Genomic DNA, 22,358 nt, shown 5'->3' with positions numbered 1-22,358 from the left:
ACTTTCCGAAGCTCTCTGCTATGTGTTGAAAATAAAGATCAGATTTGTGCCCAAAAAGAAACTGTTCAATCTCCATACTACAGTTAGGAGATCAGTGGGCATGGGGAAGGAAGGTAGGAAGCGTTTTACTAAACGTATTTCATACACTTTATTTATGTACGTACAATGTCCGTGGGGTGGGTCGTACGTCCCACTTCGCGGACCGGTCCCCATTAACCGCAAATAATGAGGGATATACATATATATTCAGCAATGCGACTTTCAAGCTTCTGAAATTGTGAAACCTATGAATAGGTCTTGAAAAAAAAAAAAAAAAACATTGCACACGTTAACTTTTTACTATTTCATTACCTTATAACTATTACATTATACTTTCATACATGTATATTTAATATGGTTTGTATTTATATTTATATACTACATTAGTAAAGTGTTTTCTTTCATTACACTGTGTTTTTATTAGCTTTTTTACCTCCTCAACACAAACTCCAGTATACAACCTGAGCACGCATGCATGTACACACACTCACACACAGAGCTCCCACCAATTCCCATTCCGCTGCTTTCTAGAAATCCAATCCCATCACTGCAAATGTGGCACTGTGATAATGACATCCTCAGTAATTAATTAAACCACACATAATTAATCAAAACAAGTACATTAAACTTTACAATCCTTGCCGATGATTGATGGAGCTAATTAATGCATTAATATCAAAGAGAAAGCATGGATTTTAATAATGCCATGCAAAATTAATGCACAGGACCATGAAAAAGAATATGAAATGTGTTGTAATTGCCTTTGCATCTTCCTCACCCATACAGTGGAAAATCAGCGAGGAATAAAGTCGCAATCTTATTGGGTGTGTGTATGTGTGGGTGTGTGTATGCTACCTTGAAATACTCCATCAGTGAACGCGAGTACTTGACAGCATGGTCTTTCTTCAGATGGAACATCCGCAGATACAGCAGAGACAGACAGCGGTTACTATGGAAACAAAACCATTAGAAGGCAGATGAATCCTCTGTACAAATTCACCGTAAAAGCCTCATCCTCAATGCTGTATTATCTTTATGTCATTCAACAAAAGTCAGATATCACACATCACAAAGTCAAATGAGCACCTCTGAAGCACATGAAAGGCAAAAACACATAATATGTTGTGTAGTTGTTATTTTCCTAACAGAACCCTTTAGGGAAAGAAGAACAGAGGTGAAAAAGCACTTGTAACATACAAGGACTTAACCTTGTAAGGCTGATAGACTTGCAAAATGTACATTTGTAATCTCGCATATCCATCTGGCATGTTTCCAATACAGCTTCTTGAAAAACAAGGAGACCCGGGAGAATCCGGTGAATACACAGAGGCAGCTAAAGCTTTTAACTTCTTTAGGCCAATAAACAAATGAGTATGAATGTTGCCAGAGTAGTTTTATTAGAACTGTGCATTATTTTACATTCATAACTAGGTGTCAGAATTGAGCCCACAGTGCCTGTACCAAAGACAGGTGAGTGAGTCACCTTGCTGTCTGTGACATCTGTAAATATTAACAGAAAATTATTCTGTTAAACTATGAATCCATTTTCTGTATTCTCACACGGGTGGCAGACTTGCTGGTGCCTGTCGCAGCTGACTGAATGGAGGTTCCCAATATCAAAAATGGGCAAATAATAATAATTAAAATAAGGTTTAATGGAGAATGGCATCATACCACAACACAGCAAGTTTCTTCTCAGCTATAGTGGCCGAGTGGCTGGTGAAGTTCTTCAATCTCATGGCGTACCTACAGAGAAAAAAAATAAATCACACAAACAATCACGACCATTCACAATGAAGTGTCCTAAATTAAGATAACATACATGTTTTTTATGAGTGTGGGTGAAATATGAAAAGCAGAACATGCATTGCCAAGAGCGATAATCCAGAACCTTAACCTCTTGGTAATAGTGATACCAGTGATTTTGATATTGATTCAAGTATTCCAAGTATTCACTGGGCCATGCCGATATTGACACCAGAATCATTTTCTTATTTATCTTTTTTATATACGCAAAGCTGCGGACAAGACTGCATGTGCGCTCAACACATCCTCAGTTGAACCGAACAATTTCAAGACTATTTTGATTCCAATTCCGTGTCACGCTTCCACATGTTTATCTGGCTAGAGCGAAAGCATGCTTGGCATGAGTTTGGCACATAAGAGTGGGCAAGTACAGACTTGCATGTGTGCAGAGGGTGAAATATACCAAAAAAAGAAAGAATGAATATAATAAATTAAATGCAAATATTGATACAGAAGTTCACTATGCTAACCATTACACTTAAGAACGATTCACCACCTGTCAAGGTTTGAGTAAATATGGACACTTATTTTGTTGTTTTGTTTTTTTGTTTGATTGTTTTTTTTTTTGCAGAAAAATATATTTCAAATGACACATTTGACGTTTCGGTTCTTGATCGTTTCCTTTTTCCAAGAAAGAACTTTGAGCGTCTGATGGTGTCTGCTGCCCTCAGTGACCCAATCAGCTTTGCACGATCATTCCTTGAAATTGCTAATAAGTCTTACGAAATTCAGAAGTGACTGGTGAATAACAGTAGGCAACTTGTGCTTCGCTGATCTTTCGAAAAATCCGTGACCTTCCTCCTATTCCCTTCAATTGAAGACCGAAGGTGCTCATTCACAGCCCTAAAGGAACAGAGTCAATGTCTTGCTGACGGACACTTCTGAGATTGAACTGGAGTCCTTCAGTTCAGACTCCCTTGCCTTCAACTTGTTTGTTTGAGGTATGTGCTGTATTTTATACAAGACATGGCTTCTATGACTTAACAGTCGCTGGCACTTGTTAAGGTTAGAAAAATAACCAGCCCCCAAAAAATAGCAACATCACTCCCTAAGACGTCATTGTCTCTACCTATGTAATAGACTTGTTACAGGTAGAAACGACATGAATCTCTTTTGGAGTTTATGTTCTGTAATAATGAATCTGTAAAAGTTACTATTGTGGTGGCTACACCTTGATTCTCTGCTCACAAACTGACAAAATAATGAACATCTTTTTGTTGTTTTCCCTGGCCATTATTTTAGTACATTTCACTCATGAACATGACTTATACCAGCCCATACCTGATTAGCTCGACAGTCTCCGAGTACATCGTGTATGGAGATTTGGCCTCAAGGGGATCACGCTCCATTGCATTTCCACACTCAATGAAAGAGAGGGCACCGTCTGCATAGTTCACTGCTTTACCAAATTTGTCCATCTACACCCAGAGAAGGCATACAGCAGAAAAATACAATTAGACACCAACACATTGACTAGCATTCCCCCAGTAAGCGGCAAAGTTGATTACATTTGATTAAATTATTTGAAGCAATCAGATACATATTTTGACAATGTGTAATGTAGCCGGCATCATCAGTGAATGCAGTGTTCAAATGGATAAAATTGAGCAATTAAATTATACAATATAGTTCTTGAAGTAATAAGAACTGATGTACGCAACCAAGCTAGTAGAGCCATATTTTTACCATTTTTTTTTTAAATGCACTGTAAAGTAAAGTTTAGGCCTTTTTCTTTCCACATATAGGGCACACTGGATAATAAAGCACACTGCATTATGAAGTGCATTACGGCACATTAAAGGAAACAAAGCACTACAGCAGATGAGTTAAACTTCAAATGTAATATGTCATCTATATTGTACAATAAGGCATACCGGGTAAGGCGAAAGGTAAAAAATTCTGTAAATCATTTTTGTTCTATTTCCGTGTACCTATTTGCATCAGTTTGTGTATGTGTGTCATCATGCATGTGTCTGTAAGGGCTTTATCTAGTAGTGATAGCAGATAAACTTACCAAAGCATCAGCCTTGTGCTTTAGCCTTTTGGCTTCCTGCATATAGTAGTCCGCACTGTGAACACTGGATACAGCACAGAGAACGTATAAATAGGCATAAACAGTACATGTGGGTAGACAAGTCATTCACCCAAAAAAATAAACTGTTCTTCATGCTGATGTGAAAACGAAATAAATGTCCACATGGTTGGTCTAAATATAACTCTGGCAGGATGGCATGGTGTTTTACATTTGAATGCAGGAATCTTAAACGGAGAAAAAACTTCAGGGATTTTTTTTTTTTTTTTACATTGGTTAAAATCTCTGAAATGGATCTGTTCTACAAGACTCAGTTTATTTATTTTAGCTTAGAACAGACTCAGCACTGCAATTAAATCACATGAATCACCTACAGCAGACATCATCTGCATTCAGCAAAATAAACAGTAATCATGGTGTTGGCTTTGTATTTTCTGTAACTGTCATTGTGCTTGTACATACGAGTCACTAAAAGACAGCCTTGGTCGAGGAGGTTCTGCAGGTTCTGTCAGTGGTTCTGACCACGCATCTGAGTTGGACTGTCCGTTGGCATGGAAACTGTCTGCACAGGGCTTCTTGCTATGATGATCTGTTAGCTGCAGAAGCGAGGTCATTGATTTATATAAGATTCAATGTACATTGTTTATGCCATAAAAAAAATGAGTAAAGAGAGAACATAAAACTTAAATGAGAAATCAAATCCATTTTTTTTCTTTACAAAAACATTTTCTATACACCCCCGCTAGTCTAAATGCGGAAGTCTAATTGATATTTCATTTAAGGCATATGAATTAAGCAGCAAAATCAACCAAGTTTCATTCATCCCAGGGAGGCGGCCATTTTGCCTCTTACTGTGGAATGAAAACGACTACAGTTGCTCAGAGCTCATGTTACCACCAATCATAGCTCAGCATGCAAACATCACATGACCAAATTAAGGAAACAGTTGAGTTGTGGTTGGCCATTACATGTGCCCTGAGCAACTGTGATGTCATTTTCCATGAACAGCTATGATTGCTTGTTACATGAGCCATGAGTAGGTGTGACATCATTTTCACTTGGCAGCGAGTGGTTTGCGAATTTAATTCAAGACCAAATATGAACTTTTTTTTTCCTCCTGAAAATGACGAAATAGGTTTTCTGCAATGAATCACTACACTGAGTAATAGCTCCAGCTAACTATTGGGCACATGTTAGGACTTACACTTGTAGCAACATTTCTGGCATGTGATAATCCTCTGCTCTCTTCTCTCCTGTGTCTGTGTGTCGAGGAGGTGATGGCACCGCTATCCTGGCTGAGAGATGAACTGCTCTCACAGGCGCGTTTATGAGGGGGTTCTTCGGAAAGGGGGGACAGTAAAGGAGGAAGGAGCTTCTCATCTTGCCGCCGGGACTGTTTTCTATTTAGTGATCTGAAGAACAGACACACACATTTACACATGCAATGAAAGTACAAGTGGATCTCATGAGATGTGTGCCATAATGTTTGAGGTTTTTGTGTCAAAATGAGCTCAATATGCTTATTATGTTGTGCTGTCATATTCATTGAAGATTCACTTTCAGTTTTTGTGTAATATGATTACAATATGTTTTAATAGTCTCTAGTAAACAACTGTGTTTGAAGAGCATGACTCATAGATTTTGTTGTTGTTGTTTTGACAAATAAGCATTGTTTTTTTCTCATATCAACCTAGTGACAGTAAACTTATTTTATATTGCTTAGTCATGCAAGCTGTTTTCCTGTGTGTAGCAGAACACAGAAATATTCCTTTAAAAAATTAATCCTACATTGGTAAAATAGGGAAAAGCTACTCGTTCAGCAGCCTTACATTTACAAGGTAAGTTATTTTGTGCTTCCAGGACAGAAACCAGCATTCTGTCACCCTCCACACAAGAAGGCTGATTTTGAACTCGAAAAATAACAAAATTAGAGTTTTTAAAGTAAAATTAAAAGGTAGTCATTGGTGACTACAGTATATCCTGTCTAGACTGTATGCAATTAAGTGAGAGTATATTTTCTGTCAATAGACTTAATTTGTAGTTGAATGATAGTTTAGACAATGTACACGGTCCTTTCGTTTCTTTACCTAATACAGGATTAAATCCCCCACTTGCGTTATTGTTGCTCCTGTGACTCATATTGTTTGCAACACCATAGATAATATTTTTTGTTTCTCCTCTCCCTAAAAGCTCCTGGGGGTTGATGCAATGCAAAATTTGCTGAGCTCGCAGAACCGCACCCCAGGCCTAGACATTAGAGATAATACACAAAACCTAGGAGACAAAACTAATTAGTAGCCGAGTGTGTGTTTGTCTGTGTGGTATGTCTGTGTGTGAACGGAATAACGGAGGGGAGCAATATGCACATCTATGCTAATATGCACATGTGTCTTGTTTATAGACGAATGCTGGTATGTGTGTGCTTTCTAATCCACTCGAGCATGCTTTCGGGTGACACGTTATCAATGTAAAAGCACAAAATGACCACATGATAGCAGCCAAATATTCTCCCGCAGTTTATGAAATGTCACTTGGCCCGTTGTGGATACTGCCATCTTTCAAAATTGTAAAGGCGCTTTTCTGAATCTCTCATTTTCAGCCATTAATTTATATCGTCATGATTTCACCGACTGAGCGGTGATAATCTGTCAGAAGTCACAGATTAGAAAATGGTGAAAGGCTCTGAGTCGGGTAATCACATCAGCCAGTTTACAGCTACTATAAAAAGCCTCTTGGGTGAAATACAGACGCTCCACCCACTGAGGCGTCTAGTGCACAATGTCGAGGGTTCAAGTCCAGGTCACCCCAACTTTCCCTCCCTTCCTCCTAGCCATATAATCTGCGATTGTGATGAGATGCTTAGTAAATCTCAGTAGACGCCACGTTGACTTTTATGCAATGGGACTGTCAGCTTCATCTGTTCTCAGAATTTCGCAAAGAGGGCATCATATGTCGTTAGTGTCACAGTGAAATTTTTACTCCCCACTGCGTTAATTAACATTCGTTTTCATTTAAATTTCTATGTAGTTTAGGGATTTTTAAACGTGTCTCTTTAAACTTTCATCATCTTTAGTAGTCAGTTGGATATAAGCAAGGACGCTAGAGGTTTTAACCATTTTGCAAGCTTGCCCACACTCTCTGTAATTTCATGTCCTTTCATTGTTCCACCAGCTGCATGTACAGTATGTTGAATAAACTGACTCATGTAGTGTAACATTGAACATTACAGTGTGTGCGTGCGTGCTGAGAAGTGCTCAATGGCAGAACTTACTCCATCGAATTGTTTTTGTGGTTGTGTATTGGAGAGATACAAGGTGGAAGGAGCTGACAGTCTTTGTCCAATTGTAGTTTTTTATTGTTGTTGCCGGATGGCTCCGTGTGCTCCAACTGGGAATAAAAAGAAGACAAACAGGTATGGGAAAGGGCGACAGGGACTGTGCACAGACAAGGATGAGGAAATAAATTAATAGCCGGGGGCAGTCGCGGCTTGTCAATAGAGGGTGGTGAGGCGCCACTCCACAATGCCAGAATATGATCTATCTATCTATCTATCTATCTATCTATCTATCTATCTATCTATCTATCTATCTATCTATCTATCTATCTATCTATCTATCTATCTATCTATCTATCTATCTATCTATCTATCTATCTATCTATCTATCTATCTATCTATCTATCTATCTATCTATTGGAAAAATGAGTAAAATACTATTTTCTTTTAACAATTGTTTTAGCATTTCATAACAAGAGACTTAACCAGGCAATTATGTGTGTGATTATTATATATTGACACTAATATGTAAGAAAAGCCGCCTTTACACAGATTTTTAAAAAAGGTATGACCTAATCAAATTGATACAAAACTAATAAGATACATTGAGATCAAATTGTATCTTATTGGACAGCTCCATCTTAGAAATAAATGGTAAATGCATAGTATTAACACCTTTTCAAAGGTATGTAAAATGACAAAAGAAATAAAAAATCATTGGATCATAGCTACTCAAATGGAGCCCATACCATATCAAAATGAATTGAAATAGTCCCACTGAGCCTGCTTGGTAGTTATGGTTGAATTTCAATTTTGTGGTTTTTAATGTTGTGATATTTACAACATTGCCAAAAAAGGAGAAATTCACGTGCATAATTTAGTTTTCATGGTATATATCTCACTTAAGTGGTTGGTGCTCTGATACATCTTTTTTTTTTCATTTGTAAACCCCTTTTCTAATAGAAAGAGCAAGCATGGAGTTTGGACAAGACAAAGTTTGCATGCAATCAAACAATGTTAACCTTGTGCTTCCTCTTGCTCTTGCTGGTGTGTTTCTCTGTCGGGACCACCACGTTGCCAGTGGCTTGCCTCTTGTGTTTTCCTCCACTCTCTCCTCTTTCCGTCCTCCCGGGCAGCCGCGGAAGACTCTTCTCCTGCACAGGGGGGTTGTCCTGAACCCTGAGCCCCTGACATCCCTTTTCTCTTCGTTCCGTCACCTTGTCTCTCTCTCCTAAATTGAACCTTTCTCTCTCCTCTCTATCCGCCTGCCTGTCCCTTTCTGTTAATCTACTGCTGTCACACTGCCTCTCACTGTCCTGCACTAATGGCTCATTTTCTTCATTCTGCTGCTCCCCTTTAGGTAACTTTGGTCTTTCCCTGAGCCCTTGCCACTCTCTGTCACCCTGTTTTTGTCTCTCTCTGTCAGACACCATGACCCTTTCCACGGGTCTCTCGCATTCTCTAACTTCAAGTGCGTCCTGTTCTATTATTCCCACCCTGGATATTTGACCAAAGCACTGTCCCGGCACCCTGTTGAGCAAGGTCAGGTCAATTTTCACCCATAGACTCGGGGTCTCATGGTATTCCGTGAGCGGGGAAAGGGGTAAATCTTGTTCCGCGTTGAAGTGCGGTGACATTGACTCCAGAGTCTTGCACGTTCCACCTAACCCGCCAGGATCAGGAACAGAAGTTCCAAATGAACCACTTATGCTCGCTATGCCGGCGCCGATGCTACCGGTGTTACTACTAACGTTGGCGTTTACACTGCTACCATCTCGGACGCAAAGTCCCTTCCCTCCGAAGACTCCCAGATTTCCTAGACCGCTGGCCGAGCCAAAACAGGGAAGAGGGGGGGTGTACGAGTTGGACTGAGGCTGAGTGTTAATTGCGACACGTGTTGACTGAAGCGGCAAAGCAGGGATTTTCATGACTTCCTCCGAATCCGACTGGCATTCCGAGGAGGAGGAGGATGAATCTGTTTCGACAAACTCTCTGGACTTGGGCGTGATTTTGCTACTGGCGCCTCTGTGCTTTCTCTTATCCTGTTTTTGACAAATCCGGGGCATATAAAAAAGAACAATGAATCAGGATTGATCATTCTTATTGATATAACATTTTGCAGCATTTCACAACTGTGCGCAGATTAAGCCAATAAAGAGCTCAGATGAATAGATGATGAGCCCGCAATTATTTGAGTTTATTGCTTTTATTGACTTATGCTGCTGACTGACTCGTCATTCTATCCAATTTGCAAATAATATAATTCGTAGCACAGAAAAATTGCCAATCTTGCGCTTCTCCCAGTTTGCGCTTATATATTGGAGTATGCCATCTGCTGTGCAACCTGGCCAAGAAAATATAGAAATATATATTTTTACTATAGACGATAGTGATGATGTAATACAAATAGGACAGATGTGGTTTACTGATCTATGGAACCATTTTTGTTTTGGCTATCAGTTGTTTGAATGTCAGTGATATTCACAGCACACATGTCACACAATTGAGCACATGCAAGATGTCTGTCACATGCAAATTAGGGCAAGATGGTGTCCATTGCCATTGACAGACTTTACAGTTTATATCAGTAGATCATACCATCTACAAAACTCCTTGAGAAATATTGAACTACTTGTACAGCCTTGACATTTTTTTTTTTTCATTTTTAAAGTTCTTGCATTCTAAGATCAGCCGAGAATACAAATTAGGGCTTTTTAACCTTTACTAAATAAGCCATGCTCATTAACTCAGGTCAAGCCTTTAGTGGAATATATAAAAATAATTTGTTGAACTTGGATATTCTCCCTTGTGAACTGCTTCTTTTGGAAAACAAAAACGGTATCTAATGTATAATGTAGGTTTGTGGTCCAACTTCCGCTTGCTTAATGAATGAAACCTTTCAGTAAAAGTGGAAGATGTCATGGTTATGCTTGGCATTTTCTGCATGTTTGCTCGTTAAGATCAAATATGAGGTCAACTATTTTCATTTGCTGCTGAATTCTGCCTATTTTATTTGTATTTGTCTCATGCGCTATTGTGTTCTTTTTCAAAGGCAACAAACACAAAGCACAAAAGGTGAGCTACACCACAACACACTATCAGTGGTGCGTGAAGCGATCGTTACTTCCTGTGTTCCTTTAAAGGTGCTTGTATTGATTGCTTTGATGAGTCACCGTCACTTGAGGGGTTTTATAAGATGAGTTTTCATGAATTGAATATTTAAATGCTGCATGTTTAGGCTGCTACTCAGTCCCGAGCATATCAAAATTTTATTTCAACCTCTTTGCTTGCTATGATTTATCCATAAACAACAACAAATAACATTGACTTGATCTCTCAGTTTATTTCAGTCTCCCGCTGTCTTTCAATTGTGCTTTAAAACCAGGAGATATTGATCGAGACTTGTACTAATGCAGTCTGAAGGCTAAGATGATATGCTTATTGGATAATGTGACTTGACACTTATTTTGGCCATTGTTTCCATCAGATGTACAGAATAAAGACACACACACACACACACATGCAAAACTAACCTGGTTTACACTGACAGTGGGTACTGGCACAGTGGTTTGCTGTAATGCTACAGGTTGCACAACTGTTTTAATTGAGTTGGCGGAACTACGAGGTTCTTTCCTAGGAGCTGTTTTTCCATTGGGGGGTTTGGTTCTCGGCCTGGATGCATTGTGATGCTCCAGGGAGGACGGAGGGTACAGGTCCTTTTCCCTTACTGCAGGACTAGAGACGAGAGAAATTGTGAGAAGTTGCAAACAAACTATGTACAAAAAAAATAGATAAATATAGATAGATAGATGGATGGATGGATGGATGGATGGAAGCTATCATATTTAATTTACTGATTGATTGTTCTTGCCGAGCCATGGCTATTGTCAAAAAACTGGGACACTCATGGAAGTTTTTCATCAGTGTTAGCGTAGTGTCCTTTCTCCCTCACCTTTGTTGGGTAGATCTGCTCCATGTCTGACTCTGATTATCCTCCACACTGTTCGACCTCTCTGCCCGTCTGGGCTGTTTCTTCCCCGTCGTGGTCCTCCTCGGTGTGGTGACCTCTGCTCCAGACATCTGTCCTGGCGACAGCCTCATCTTTGACCTCTGACCCTCCCCTGATGCCTTCTGGCTGAGTTTGGCCTTCGTTTTCTCCCTGCTTGGGCTGAGGCGCACACATTATTGATTTTTTTATGGATAGAACATTAAGAAACATGGCATGACAAATTTGATCTCTAATGACAATAAACTTTAAATACAAATCTCAAAATAAATACATATATATATATATATATATATATATACACATACATACATACATACATACATACATACACACACACACACACACACACACACGCACACACACACACACACACACACACACAGACAGACTCAAAGTGTTTGTAATATTTTGAAAGAAACAGATTTAGTTGATACCAGAATGTTCCCTTGACATCTTTGTGCTCCACTGCTGGCGCCGCGCTTCCCGCAGCGCCACTAGACCCACAGGGCTTGGACTTGGCTGCGGCACCCACTCCTGCTGCTTCGCTGCACTGTGAGAACATTTCCTGACTGTCGTTGACAGAACCTGGGCAGTGGACAATTAAAGCACAGGCTTTCCGGATTAAACCAAGGGAGCTAAAACACTGCTGTTAGACACAGTCACTTTGACATTTTCATACATTTTAACCAACCTGTGCCATGATGATCTCGCGGAGGGGCCACCAGAGGTTTAGTTTGAGCTTGGACTTTGTTCAACCAGCTGTCCAGCTGCCACTTGTTAGTTGAGGATGGCTCAGGCTACAGGTAGCAACAAATATTTCACGTATAGTAGCACATCCATAGTAGCACGTCCACATGCACATATAACTTGAGATAAAATGCAAAAGAATTTCAACGTGTGTATGTGGTGTGCTATGATAATGAATCAGAAAGAGGAAATCCAAATCAAGTTTTATTTTTATTTTAGCTCGCTTTTAACGTTTATATTTCCCTTAGTATTAAATGCAAAATGAACCACAAATATGCTGCTTTTTAGTGACAGTTTGCTGGTTGAAGCAGTCTTGTTGTGATGCTTTTTATATTTTTATAGATAACTATTTTTGTAGATAACTACTGACAATACAACTCTTGTCTTTTGGAAACAAACAGATTGCTGTAATTCGCAGTAACCTTGTTGCGCTAGTCATCTATTTGGAGTTAAGGAAAGGAGCAACGCGGAAGCTACGGAAGCTCATGAGGGCAAAGCGCAAAGCAGAAAATATTGATTTTAATATTATCTAAATCTTCAGTACCAATAAACCGATCAATCGTTTTTTTAATTCATTGTCCAAAATATCACTTATTAAAATAATCATCATTTAGAGCCATAACACGTTTATCATTGCCCTTATGGAACATGACAAAAAAAATATCAAATGAATACAACCCCATATGGTCAGGGGACAATGCTTGTCAATATGTATTGTTTTTGCAACCCATTGTTAACACGGACATGCTTGTCATGGTACCTCAGGGGAGTTAGTGCGAGTGGCCTGGTTATACTCGCTGTCACTGGAGCTGCTCTCTGATTCGTCTGTGTCCGACTCCGAGCTGCTCTCTGATTCACTGCTGGTCCCTGATGCACCACTTTAGAGGATACAGAGTAGACAGATTTAATCGACATGTCACAAAGTAGCAAAACAATAGACAGGGCTTGATGCGCTTGACACAAGCAAAGCTCATTCATGTCGTCTGACATTGCTAACAAGGTTACATCATGATTCACAAACAGATTCACTCATCCTCTCCCGTGTGTTGTGTCCTCTCTAAATAAACCACCCGCTTGTAAGTTTAAATGATTCTTTACGTCATTCACAAAATGCTTTCTAAACTAAAAGTGACTCAGTCTATTCATGTCATCTGTCATACTGCCACCTTTCATTTTATGGTACAATATGTTGAGTAATCAACCGCACATTTGGTATTCATATGTTATACTTAGCATATTTTCAAGGTTGAAAAAAAGGACAGAAAAATTCCAACTCCGACATTTGTTACCCATAGAGTCAAGAAAAAATGATCGTTGCTTTGCATCCATCCTCTGTATTCATAGCAACTAACTAAAAAGAAGTAGTACGGTATACAGCAGCTGGACAGGAGTTTTTGTTTGATGACTACATTAAGGAACATGTGTACAGTGCTGTATATTTGGTAAAAGGCAACACAATGGTGTGCTAAAAAAAAAAAAAAAAAACCCGACCACAGTTCATTGCAAATGTTATTTTTATGGGTAAAACGCGGTAATATGGATCATTTTATAGGGCTGTCAGATTAACAGCAGATAAATTGTGATCAATTCATTCCAGAGATCGTTAAAATGTTGTTGTTTTTTTTAATCAATCATTTTTTCCCTCTAACTTTATGCTTTCTGTATACTAATTAACTCTGTTTTTATGGATTGAGGTTATGCTGCTTGAGTTGTTGGCTGTTGGAAAACAAAGGTCACCCCCTGATGTGGACATTGATTAGATGTCATTGTATTTGGCATAAGACGATAGGCTCCTATTGTGGGTGAGAGGGCAGAAGGAATAGATGAAAATGGAAAAGCGTGTGCGAGTTGACCGTCCGATTAATGGTAATTTAATTAAAAAAAAAACAGCGCTTTGATAAAGGTAGAGTGATATGCATTCTTTGTAAGAAGGCAATTACTTACTACAGAAGCAGCTCATCTTTAGCCTACCACATAAATGCAAAGCACCCAGCTGTGATTGTTGCTGTAGCTAAAGATAGCAAGAAAGACACTAATGCAGGATATATAGCATACCTTTTTTTCCGAGCTAAATTGAACAATTTGATCAAGTTTGTGATGGACTGGAGGGACAATATTTTATTTGAATGTTATTTTCTAATTATTTGACCTTTGAAAAAAAGAAAGCAGCAACAATCCTCCTCTATGTCAAATTGGTATAAATTCAAACTTTTGCAGAAAATATACAAAGGTATTGATATTTGATTTGTACGCAATGTTTTGTTTGGGAAATCAAATACAATAATACAAAAAAAAAGCAGAACAAGACTTCATCCAGTAGTAGCCTCACCCAACATTAAGCATGGATAAAAAAAATATATATAACCACATATCGAGTGATAATTGCTGAAATGCAGCCTTTTGAACCAGTTCAATTATGTCTTTCTAGTGCTTTTGCTGGTTCATCCGTCCTTCCACAATCCTTTGAAATGGTCTCCTAGAGGCAACACAAGCGCTGACACAACTTGAGAACACACAAACACACACGCGCGCAGAAATAGCAAAAGTGTGTAGCGTGTGTGTATGTGTAATTTCAGTCCAAGGCTGCCGTCACAGCAGGCACCAATCTGTGTGAGCAGTCAAGCAGCAAATCCATCAACTGTTCCTCAGGCAACACACACACAGGCGTACCTACACACACACACATTAATGCACGCACACACGCGGGAATTGTGATTTCTTCTATCATTTCTCATCTTCTCTCGTCTCTCGCTCCTGCTTTTCTCTTTCAATTTTAATACATTTTGCTCTCAGTTTTCACTATTAGTGTCTTCCGCAGTTGTATCGTCCTCAACTGATGAATTTCACTCCAGAATATTCTTATTTTAGTTTTGCTCCAAGCTCAGTATAATGACCTCAATTGCGATTTATTTTTTGAGAAATACTTCATAAAATTCTGAGTGGGCAAATAAGGTCATCTTTTCATTCACACTGGTTTATGTTTAGCTGTTGTATTAATATAGTCATTTGCATGATAAACATACAGAATTTCAACATATGAGCTTCAGGATTGACTTAGGAGTGATGTTTCTTTGAGGTTCATGACCTATTTTAGTTTGTTTTTCGATGAAAATGACTTAATTTGAGCATCCATATTTAAATGAATCATACATATGTATATTTTTCTGAGAATGATCTCTTTATAATTCAAAACAATAACAAAAGGAAAACAAGCAAGATTGAAAAATATAATAATTGCAACAAAGAATGAGCCAATTAAGCACAAATGGAAGAGCATCACTTGCAGATGAATGTCATTACAGCACTATAATAAATTTGTGTGTGATGTTTTTAGATGACAAAATTCTGCCCCAATTTGATCCAGCTCTTGTATTAACATCATAATATGACACAAGTGGTCATAATGCTGTAAAGGGACAGTGGCATCCAACTGAGCAGCAACAAGCGTATCACATGGATGTTACGACAAGTTCATCCCTTAATTAGGAACAAAAAAAGGCAGGAGGTCATATTCTGACAGTTTCCTTCAAACAGAATGTTAACTGAAGAGATTGACCTCATTTAAATGTGTCACTTATGTCACATTAATTTGATGACTGAATTGAATAAAGTATTAAATACAATATGGGCAGCAATTTTATGTGAAACAAACTATTGCGGCATGTCAGCCAATCGGTTATGTAACAAGCGGGACAAAAAATAAACCTATCTGCCTATCTTAGTTTTTCTTTGTTGTCACCTAAAATAGGAAATCAATTCTGTATCCGAATGCTGATGCATTTTATTTTGTATAAATAGCATCATGTGAAGTTGATGGGAGGACATTTGCAGCTCAAAGAGACCTTCAGCCGAGAACTCTCCAGCCCATTTTATTCTGGCACCGTAAACAAGAGCGTTGCAGGAACAAGATGAAAGGAGCTGAATACATGTGTGAAAGTATTACATCTGGCCTGCTTCCCTCTACTCTCCTCAGGAATCAGGCAGGCATCAGCCGTCAAACATAATTTAGCACAGTTGTCTGTGCCAAATTGAAATGCGGTACCAGCTGGTGCAATCTGACAGGCAAGCGTTTCACTGGACACCTTTAAATACATCTCCATGATGTCAGGTATTAAATGAAGATACACTCTTCAGTTCATCCGGGGGCAAATTCGAGCACTTTGCAGCATTGTGTCCTATTTTAGGATAGACTCATTCGATGGGCATTTTCAGATTTCTTTTTGTTGTAGTCCTTAAAGTGGGTGACACGTATGAATTCTTATAGATATTAAAATGCAAGCGAACCCATACATGACTAGAAAAAAAAAAAATGGTATGCATGTGCTTGCTACTGTTTTCATCACCGACAGCAAATCACAAGCACAAAGACAAGAATAAAATGAAGAAGCTGTAGGATATCAAGTCAAAACACTGTGGTTTCAACTGTTTGGGGCATTTTTGTGGTGAATGACTAAATGTTATGAGCCATGTTACACAAAACACAGCCCGTTGCTCCTCGACTTGTGTACAGCAACAGCGTGAGCCTCCGGTCAGTTCCTAATTGGCTACTGTCCCATTTCCTGTAACAATCACAGAGTCGTTGGCTCCTGGCCAAACTTGCATTAACTAGATACAGTATATAGGACTTGCAATGTTAATACTGAAAAAATATTAACCTTTAAAGACATTCCCCATGCATGGGAAAAAAATAAAAACACTTCGACCAAAGCACAGGATAATCATTCAAGGTTAGGGTTATGCCCGGAACTCCTAACCAGATGCCCGAGCCACCTCAACCGGCTTCTTTCAATGCAGAGGAGTGGCAGATCAACACTGAGGTCTACCGGATGACCGAGCTTCTCACCCTCTGTATAAGAGAGACACCCTGCGTAGGAAACTCTCTCGTTCTTTCGGTCACGACCCGCGGCTCGTGACTATATGTGAGGGCAGGAACGTAGATTGACCGGTAAATAGAGAGCTTCGCCCTTTGGCTCAGACCGGTATAGTGTCCACACTGCAGCAGACGCTGCACCGATCCGCCTGTCCATCTCATGAACACGACCCCAAGATATTTCAACTCCTCCACTTGGGGCAGGACCTGTCCACCGACCCGGAGAGAGTATTCCACCCTTTTCTGACTGAGGACCATAGTCTCACATTTGGAGGTGGTGATCTTCCTCCCCCATCGCTTCACACTCGGCTGCAAACCGATCGAGTGAGAGTTGGTGGTCACGGTATATAGATATAAGACATACATTGTTTGAAAAATGTCACTTAACACGATTCAGAAATGTGCTTCATTTTCCATTTGATTTTGCTTTTAATTTGAAATGGAAAATGGACTAGACCTGTCAGGCCATTAAAAGGCATTGAATTTGATTTGCTGACACCTGCAAAAATCTTTTGAAGTGCATACCCCCAGGGGGACTTGCACCCTCTATTTGAGAGCCACTCTAGTGAAAAATTAGCAAAGAAAGGAAAAAATAATAATAGTTATGGAAACATAGTGTTTCAATGAATAAAATTATATATTTCTTGGGAGACGTATTACAATAATACCCCCCCATTCAGATATTAATATTTCTCCCACGACTCTAATGAGGAAAGACTTTATAGAAATGGCACATTAATGCAATGTCATGGAATTACAAAAAGATGATTGCATTTACAGCCAATCAGATTACACTCTTGGAGATTGCAACGATGTGCTGTCATTCATTAAACATGACTAGTGATCCCCTTTGTTTTTGCATATCTCTGCATTCATGGGTAATTAGAGAGGCAATCACATTCGCATAATAAAATGTACTCTGATCTGTGTCTAAGCACAAAATGGACTACAAAAACATTGTGATCATTTCAGGACAAACTACATCTAAGAGCATTTCTTATTCAGTGTTTTAAACAATTCTTTTGCTATCAGTAAAACATGATTTGCAACACAGAACTCTCTGTCTCTGCCTTTGTGTTGCACAAGAAAAAAAAAACAAAATCCTTTGTCAGGTTGCCAGAGTGCAGCCAAGCCTTTGGTATGCGCCTGTTGGTTTGTATGATAAAATCATCCTCAACAGGGGAAATGAAAGCCTCACAGCCCTGACAAAGTGAGCTGTTGGCTTGATATGCCCAATGGGCCTCACAAGAATCCCATGATCCTCAAAGGCTGCCGTTAAACGAGTGATAGCACCACAGATAAGAGGCTACAAAGCTATAGCATACCTGTGGTTATTTGAATTTTGTATGGGAGGTCAAACGATCGTACCTAAAACTAATGACATGAATAATAACCGAGCTTTGAACAAAAAGTGATAAATGCAAGATAATGATTTTGTTTTAAAATTGCTGTTTGTAATGAGGGAGCTGTAGTGGCTTCCACCAAGGCAAGTAATTAAAAACAAACATAACAAATTGCTCATGTGCATAAATAAGAAAAACTTAACTTTTGGCAAAGACGCCGTAATTTGTACAAAACTTGATTACAACGTAACAACTCACTTCAGTTTGTGATGTGTTTTCTAATAATTTCCTGTTTTTTACACTCTGCCACATTTCAACATCGTTCATGTAGTCTTAATTAATTGCAGATAAATGTACACTGGCTGCTTTGAATTCAACACGTCATAAAAGCATTCAAAAGCGTGTGATTAAAATGTGGATGGCTTCAAAAGGGAAAATCATTCAATTTTGAGATGGGATTATAAATAATGTTGATTTACATGACGGCTCATATATGCTGTAGTCATAAACATTATGGATTTCCTTTGGAAGCTCTATTGAGTCAGGCTTGTTATGCTTAAAGGGGGTGGCTGTTGAAACGAGCTCTTTAGCCGTTGAATTCTTGAGTTTGTTAGCCCCCCTATAAAGCACTTATTTGGGCTTACAAACATATCTATGTCAAAATAAATATAAAACAAAGACATGAGTTTGTTTGATGTTTTGTTATGTCTCATCTTTGATACTTGTGTAATATATATATATATATATATATATATATATATATATATATATATATATATATATATATATATATATATATATATATATATATATATATAAGTATATAAGTGTAATTTACAGGATTAATATTTATGAATTATACATCTATCACTTTTAGGTCCTGTCAGTGGTGGGGCTGAGCAATCATATAGTGTGTTTGTTTACTAATTTGTTAAATTATCTACGTAAAACAGTCTCATTCTTGACCTTACAGTCATAATAGCGACTTGGTGTTGTTCTTTCAGGATATGATTAAAGCCTCCAGGCTACTTGGTGCATGATTGTGCTTTCATTGAGTCAATTACCCAGCAGGAATAAACGATACAAAAGACAGTCAACAGTCAATCGTTTTCTTCCTTCCGCCAATCACCTCCGCAATAGCCTAAATCGATTAGACGCTGACATCAATGAACTGAGTGGCTTAGAGCCAGACGGTCCGTGGATCAGATAAACAGTAAGATGTAGCAAAGTGTGACACAGGAGGATACAGCTTCACAACTACAGTTGAAGTCAAAGGTAAATATAGTCTTTTAAATTGGCCAAAGAGCTCTGTGAAAGTCGAAGAGTCGTGGTGGTATTTTGGGACTTTTGAGTGAAGATGTGGACGCCATCTGGACTCAGTTCATCTGTCATCAAATCATCTTCCACTTGGCAGAGTTTCCCCTGCACAGCTGGCTCAACAATCTTCCTCTCAGTCTCCCTTTAAATCAACCTCACACGCTTGTGCATATTGTGTGTTTTAGCCACCATTTGAGATCCGAGCAAATTGATTCAATTAGCCAATACCATCTATGAATACATGAGTGTATCGGCAGTATGTATTTGCACCACTGTCAAATTCATTATGTACTTGCAGTAGTATAAACATACCTTCACTCGTTTGGATTATCATGTGTGTGTTGAATTCCTATTTGATTAATTCATCATGGGCCAAGCCAAAGTGCTCGTGTGTGCCTTGGGCAATATTGTGGGAGAGGCTGTAATAGCTTTCCCCTTCCTACATGTGTAGTGCAATGTACCCCTGTAGCACAGGCGAACTAGCGTGCACAAAAAGTCGTATCGCACTTGATAAACTTGACTGAGATTAGTAGTAGCATCATTACCTACAAATATGAGGGCATTCTAATAAACGCAAAGAAGCAAATTTAGATACAGGTTCCGCATGACAGGGCTTATTTAAAATATTTAATTAAACATAGCCCATCCGCTCATTTTGTTATCATGGCAATAGCCCTATGAACACAATATTTGATGTTTGAAATAATACTGTTTTAGTTTTGGGCATCTTGTTTTTATTCAAACGTTTTATGTATTCATAACAGTATGTCTGAATACAACAGATAACAGCAACATTACTTTTACTTGCACAATATAATTGAGCTGTATCAAATTGTCTCCCGTGACAAAGATAGTAATGAGAGGTGTTATTGACAGTTCTTTTAATTATATTTTGTGAAGCCCCCCCCAGAAAGAGAAAAGTCCCTCCATGCCCCTCCAGACTATATATAAGATTATTAGCTCTAAAAACGATCAAGGTATACCTTAAACCGTATCCTTTTTAACATTAACAAAAGAAAAAAAGCAATACAGTATAACTCACCTTTCAACTACTGTTAATTAATTGTTTACAGCAATTATACAGGTTACAGATCATTTCGGTTAAATTTTAAACAGCAATGTAAAGGTTCCCATTCTGTTCCCGTCTTTGACTAAATGTGCTAAATTAACTGCCATAATACAAGCTGAATCATGAAACTCAATCAAGACATCATGGAACCATAAGATGAAAAATATGAGAAGCAAAAACAGTTTTTTTAAGAACTGAAATAAGAACGGTCAACCGTTTTAAGTATCATCTGTATTATGTATATGAATGGGATAGGAGGTGGTGTTATGTATGGCGGCAAATACAATTAGTAGGAGTAAGGTTGTCAAACTTAGATAAGAACAATAACTGTATATGCAGGATAAATCTGTATATTTAGAAATGTGTGTGTGCGTGTGTTTGTGTATGTGTATGAATGTTTCTATTGAATATAGCCCATGGATCGCTTGTAGCAACTTCAGTTGCAGCATCCCTGTGGATACATGTCTGTGTGTGTGCCCGCTCTGCTCGGGCTCATTAGCAGCAGCAAAAGTAACACATGGCCTGGGGCACACACAGAAACATGGCACATTCTCTTTCTATCACACACACTCACACACACATGGATACACATTCACACACTGAGAACACAAGCCTAATTTGTGAAGTATTTTGACATTCTTATGCACTAGTTGGAGCGTGACTTTTTAATGACAGACAGACTGCATTTCTCTCAGCACATTAGTCTCTCATGTAATCTCTCTATATATCAAAATATTAGCGTTTAATCAATATCATGTCATGTAGTAAAGTTTACACAATATTTGTATCAAAGCTCACGTAACGAAGAAAAAGTAATGCCAAAGTGCTGCATTTGAAGTTAAAGTTGTATTGCTAATAATTACATTCATTTTAATGTAACTTTTTTTTTGTGGATGTTAATATTTTACTGTCAAAATTCCAGTAATTGTGTGTTAGCATTGACAGGAATAACAGATGAATTACGTGTAGACTTCCTTGTAGACTTCCAGCATATGACTGACATCACATGGGTTTGACATCAAGATCATTATGAGACAAAACGTCAGCATGTTAACTTTCTATCTAGGTATTTATGTCTGTATTATACACAGCACACAAGCCAACAGTACTTTTGGAATGAAACAAAAAATAGGTGTAAGGGAAGACCAGAGAGGACTTAAAATAGATTGTTAGAAGAGTAGGATTGAAAAAACCTTAAAATATCCCAACGTTGTAATTCCTTTGCTTGTAATAATTGCATCACGCCCGTGAGCCACTGACATCCCCAAACCTTTGCAAAGTTCTTTGGGAATGCTTTTCACTGCAAAAACAAAAATGAATGCTCTACAGCAAAGGTCACCAACCTGCTGCTTGTGGACCACTTGAGTAGCCCACAGGCCTGTTTTAAAAATAGCTAAGCAGTGCCAATTTTTTAGTTGTAGAGTGTTCATTTGAAGATATTAAGGCTTTCTTTTTTTTCTTGTTAATGTTTTATTCTTGTTCTTTATGTTTTTTTTTGTTTGTTTGTTTGTTTTTCGGGGGGCATTATCTCGTGTGCACACGTTATATTATGATCGTTCCCTTCGGCCATCAGGAAGTTATTGCTTGATGTCACAAACATTTAATTTTTCTGTCACAACTGATGCTGTTTTTCTTCTTTCAACCAAGTTGGCCTTTATTACTTTCAATTGTCTATGACTTGTGTTTATGAGATAGTTTACCAGTCTCCATTTCCCGTTTTGCTCAGCTTTACAGTTGCTTGTTTGGAAAGTATGGACAGTTCACTGGTATGTAGCTTATATTATATCTATATTATATGTAGTTTCTCTCTCTCTCGCTCGCTCTCTCTCTCTCCCTATGTATATATTTATAT

General features: G+C 38.5%; 1 protein-coding gene across 1 annotated transcript in view; it reads right to left on the bottom strand.

Moving 5' to 3' along the window:
* aff2 (ALF transcription elongation factor 2) overlaps window positions 1-22,358 on the bottom strand; it is a 113,286-nt gene that overhangs the window by 8,250 nt on the left and 82,678 nt on the right. Inside the window, exons 11-23 of the mRNA XM_088432109.1 lie at window positions 12,668-12,785; window positions 11,852-11,957; window positions 11,595-11,745; window positions 11,104-11,319; window positions 10,685-10,886; window positions 8,174-9,193; window positions 7,149-7,264; window positions 5,082-5,289; window positions 4,340-4,473; window positions 3,860-3,923; window positions 3,127-3,263; window positions 1,714-1,785; window positions 895-988 (exon numbers count right to left, since the gene is read on the bottom strand). Coding sequence (XP_088288235.1) covers window positions 895-988; window positions 1,714-1,785; window positions 3,127-3,263; window positions 3,860-3,923; window positions 4,340-4,473; window positions 5,082-5,289; window positions 7,149-7,264; window positions 8,174-9,193; window positions 10,685-10,886; window positions 11,104-11,319; window positions 11,595-11,745; window positions 11,852-11,957; window positions 12,668-12,785 — 2,638 coding nt within the window. The remainder of the gene's footprint in view (window positions 1-894; window positions 989-1,713; window positions 1,786-3,126; window positions 3,264-3,859; window positions 3,924-4,339; window positions 4,474-5,081; window positions 5,290-7,148; window positions 7,265-8,173; window positions 9,194-10,684; window positions 10,887-11,103; window positions 11,320-11,594; window positions 11,746-11,851; window positions 11,958-12,667; window positions 12,786-22,358) is intronic.

Source organism: Hippichthys cyanospilos, chromosome 13 (assembly GCF_059441005.1).
Source record: "Hippichthys cyanospilos isolate Australia breed blue-spotted pipefish chromosome 13, RoL_Hcya_1.0, whole genome shotgun sequence".
In the NCBI taxonomy this organism is placed as follows: Eukaryota; Metazoa; Chordata; class Actinopteri; order Syngnathiformes; family Syngnathidae; genus Hippichthys; species Hippichthys cyanospilos.
The sequence above is the reverse complement of the archived record's forward strand: the minus strand, read 5'-3'. Positions and strand labels throughout refer to the sequence as shown.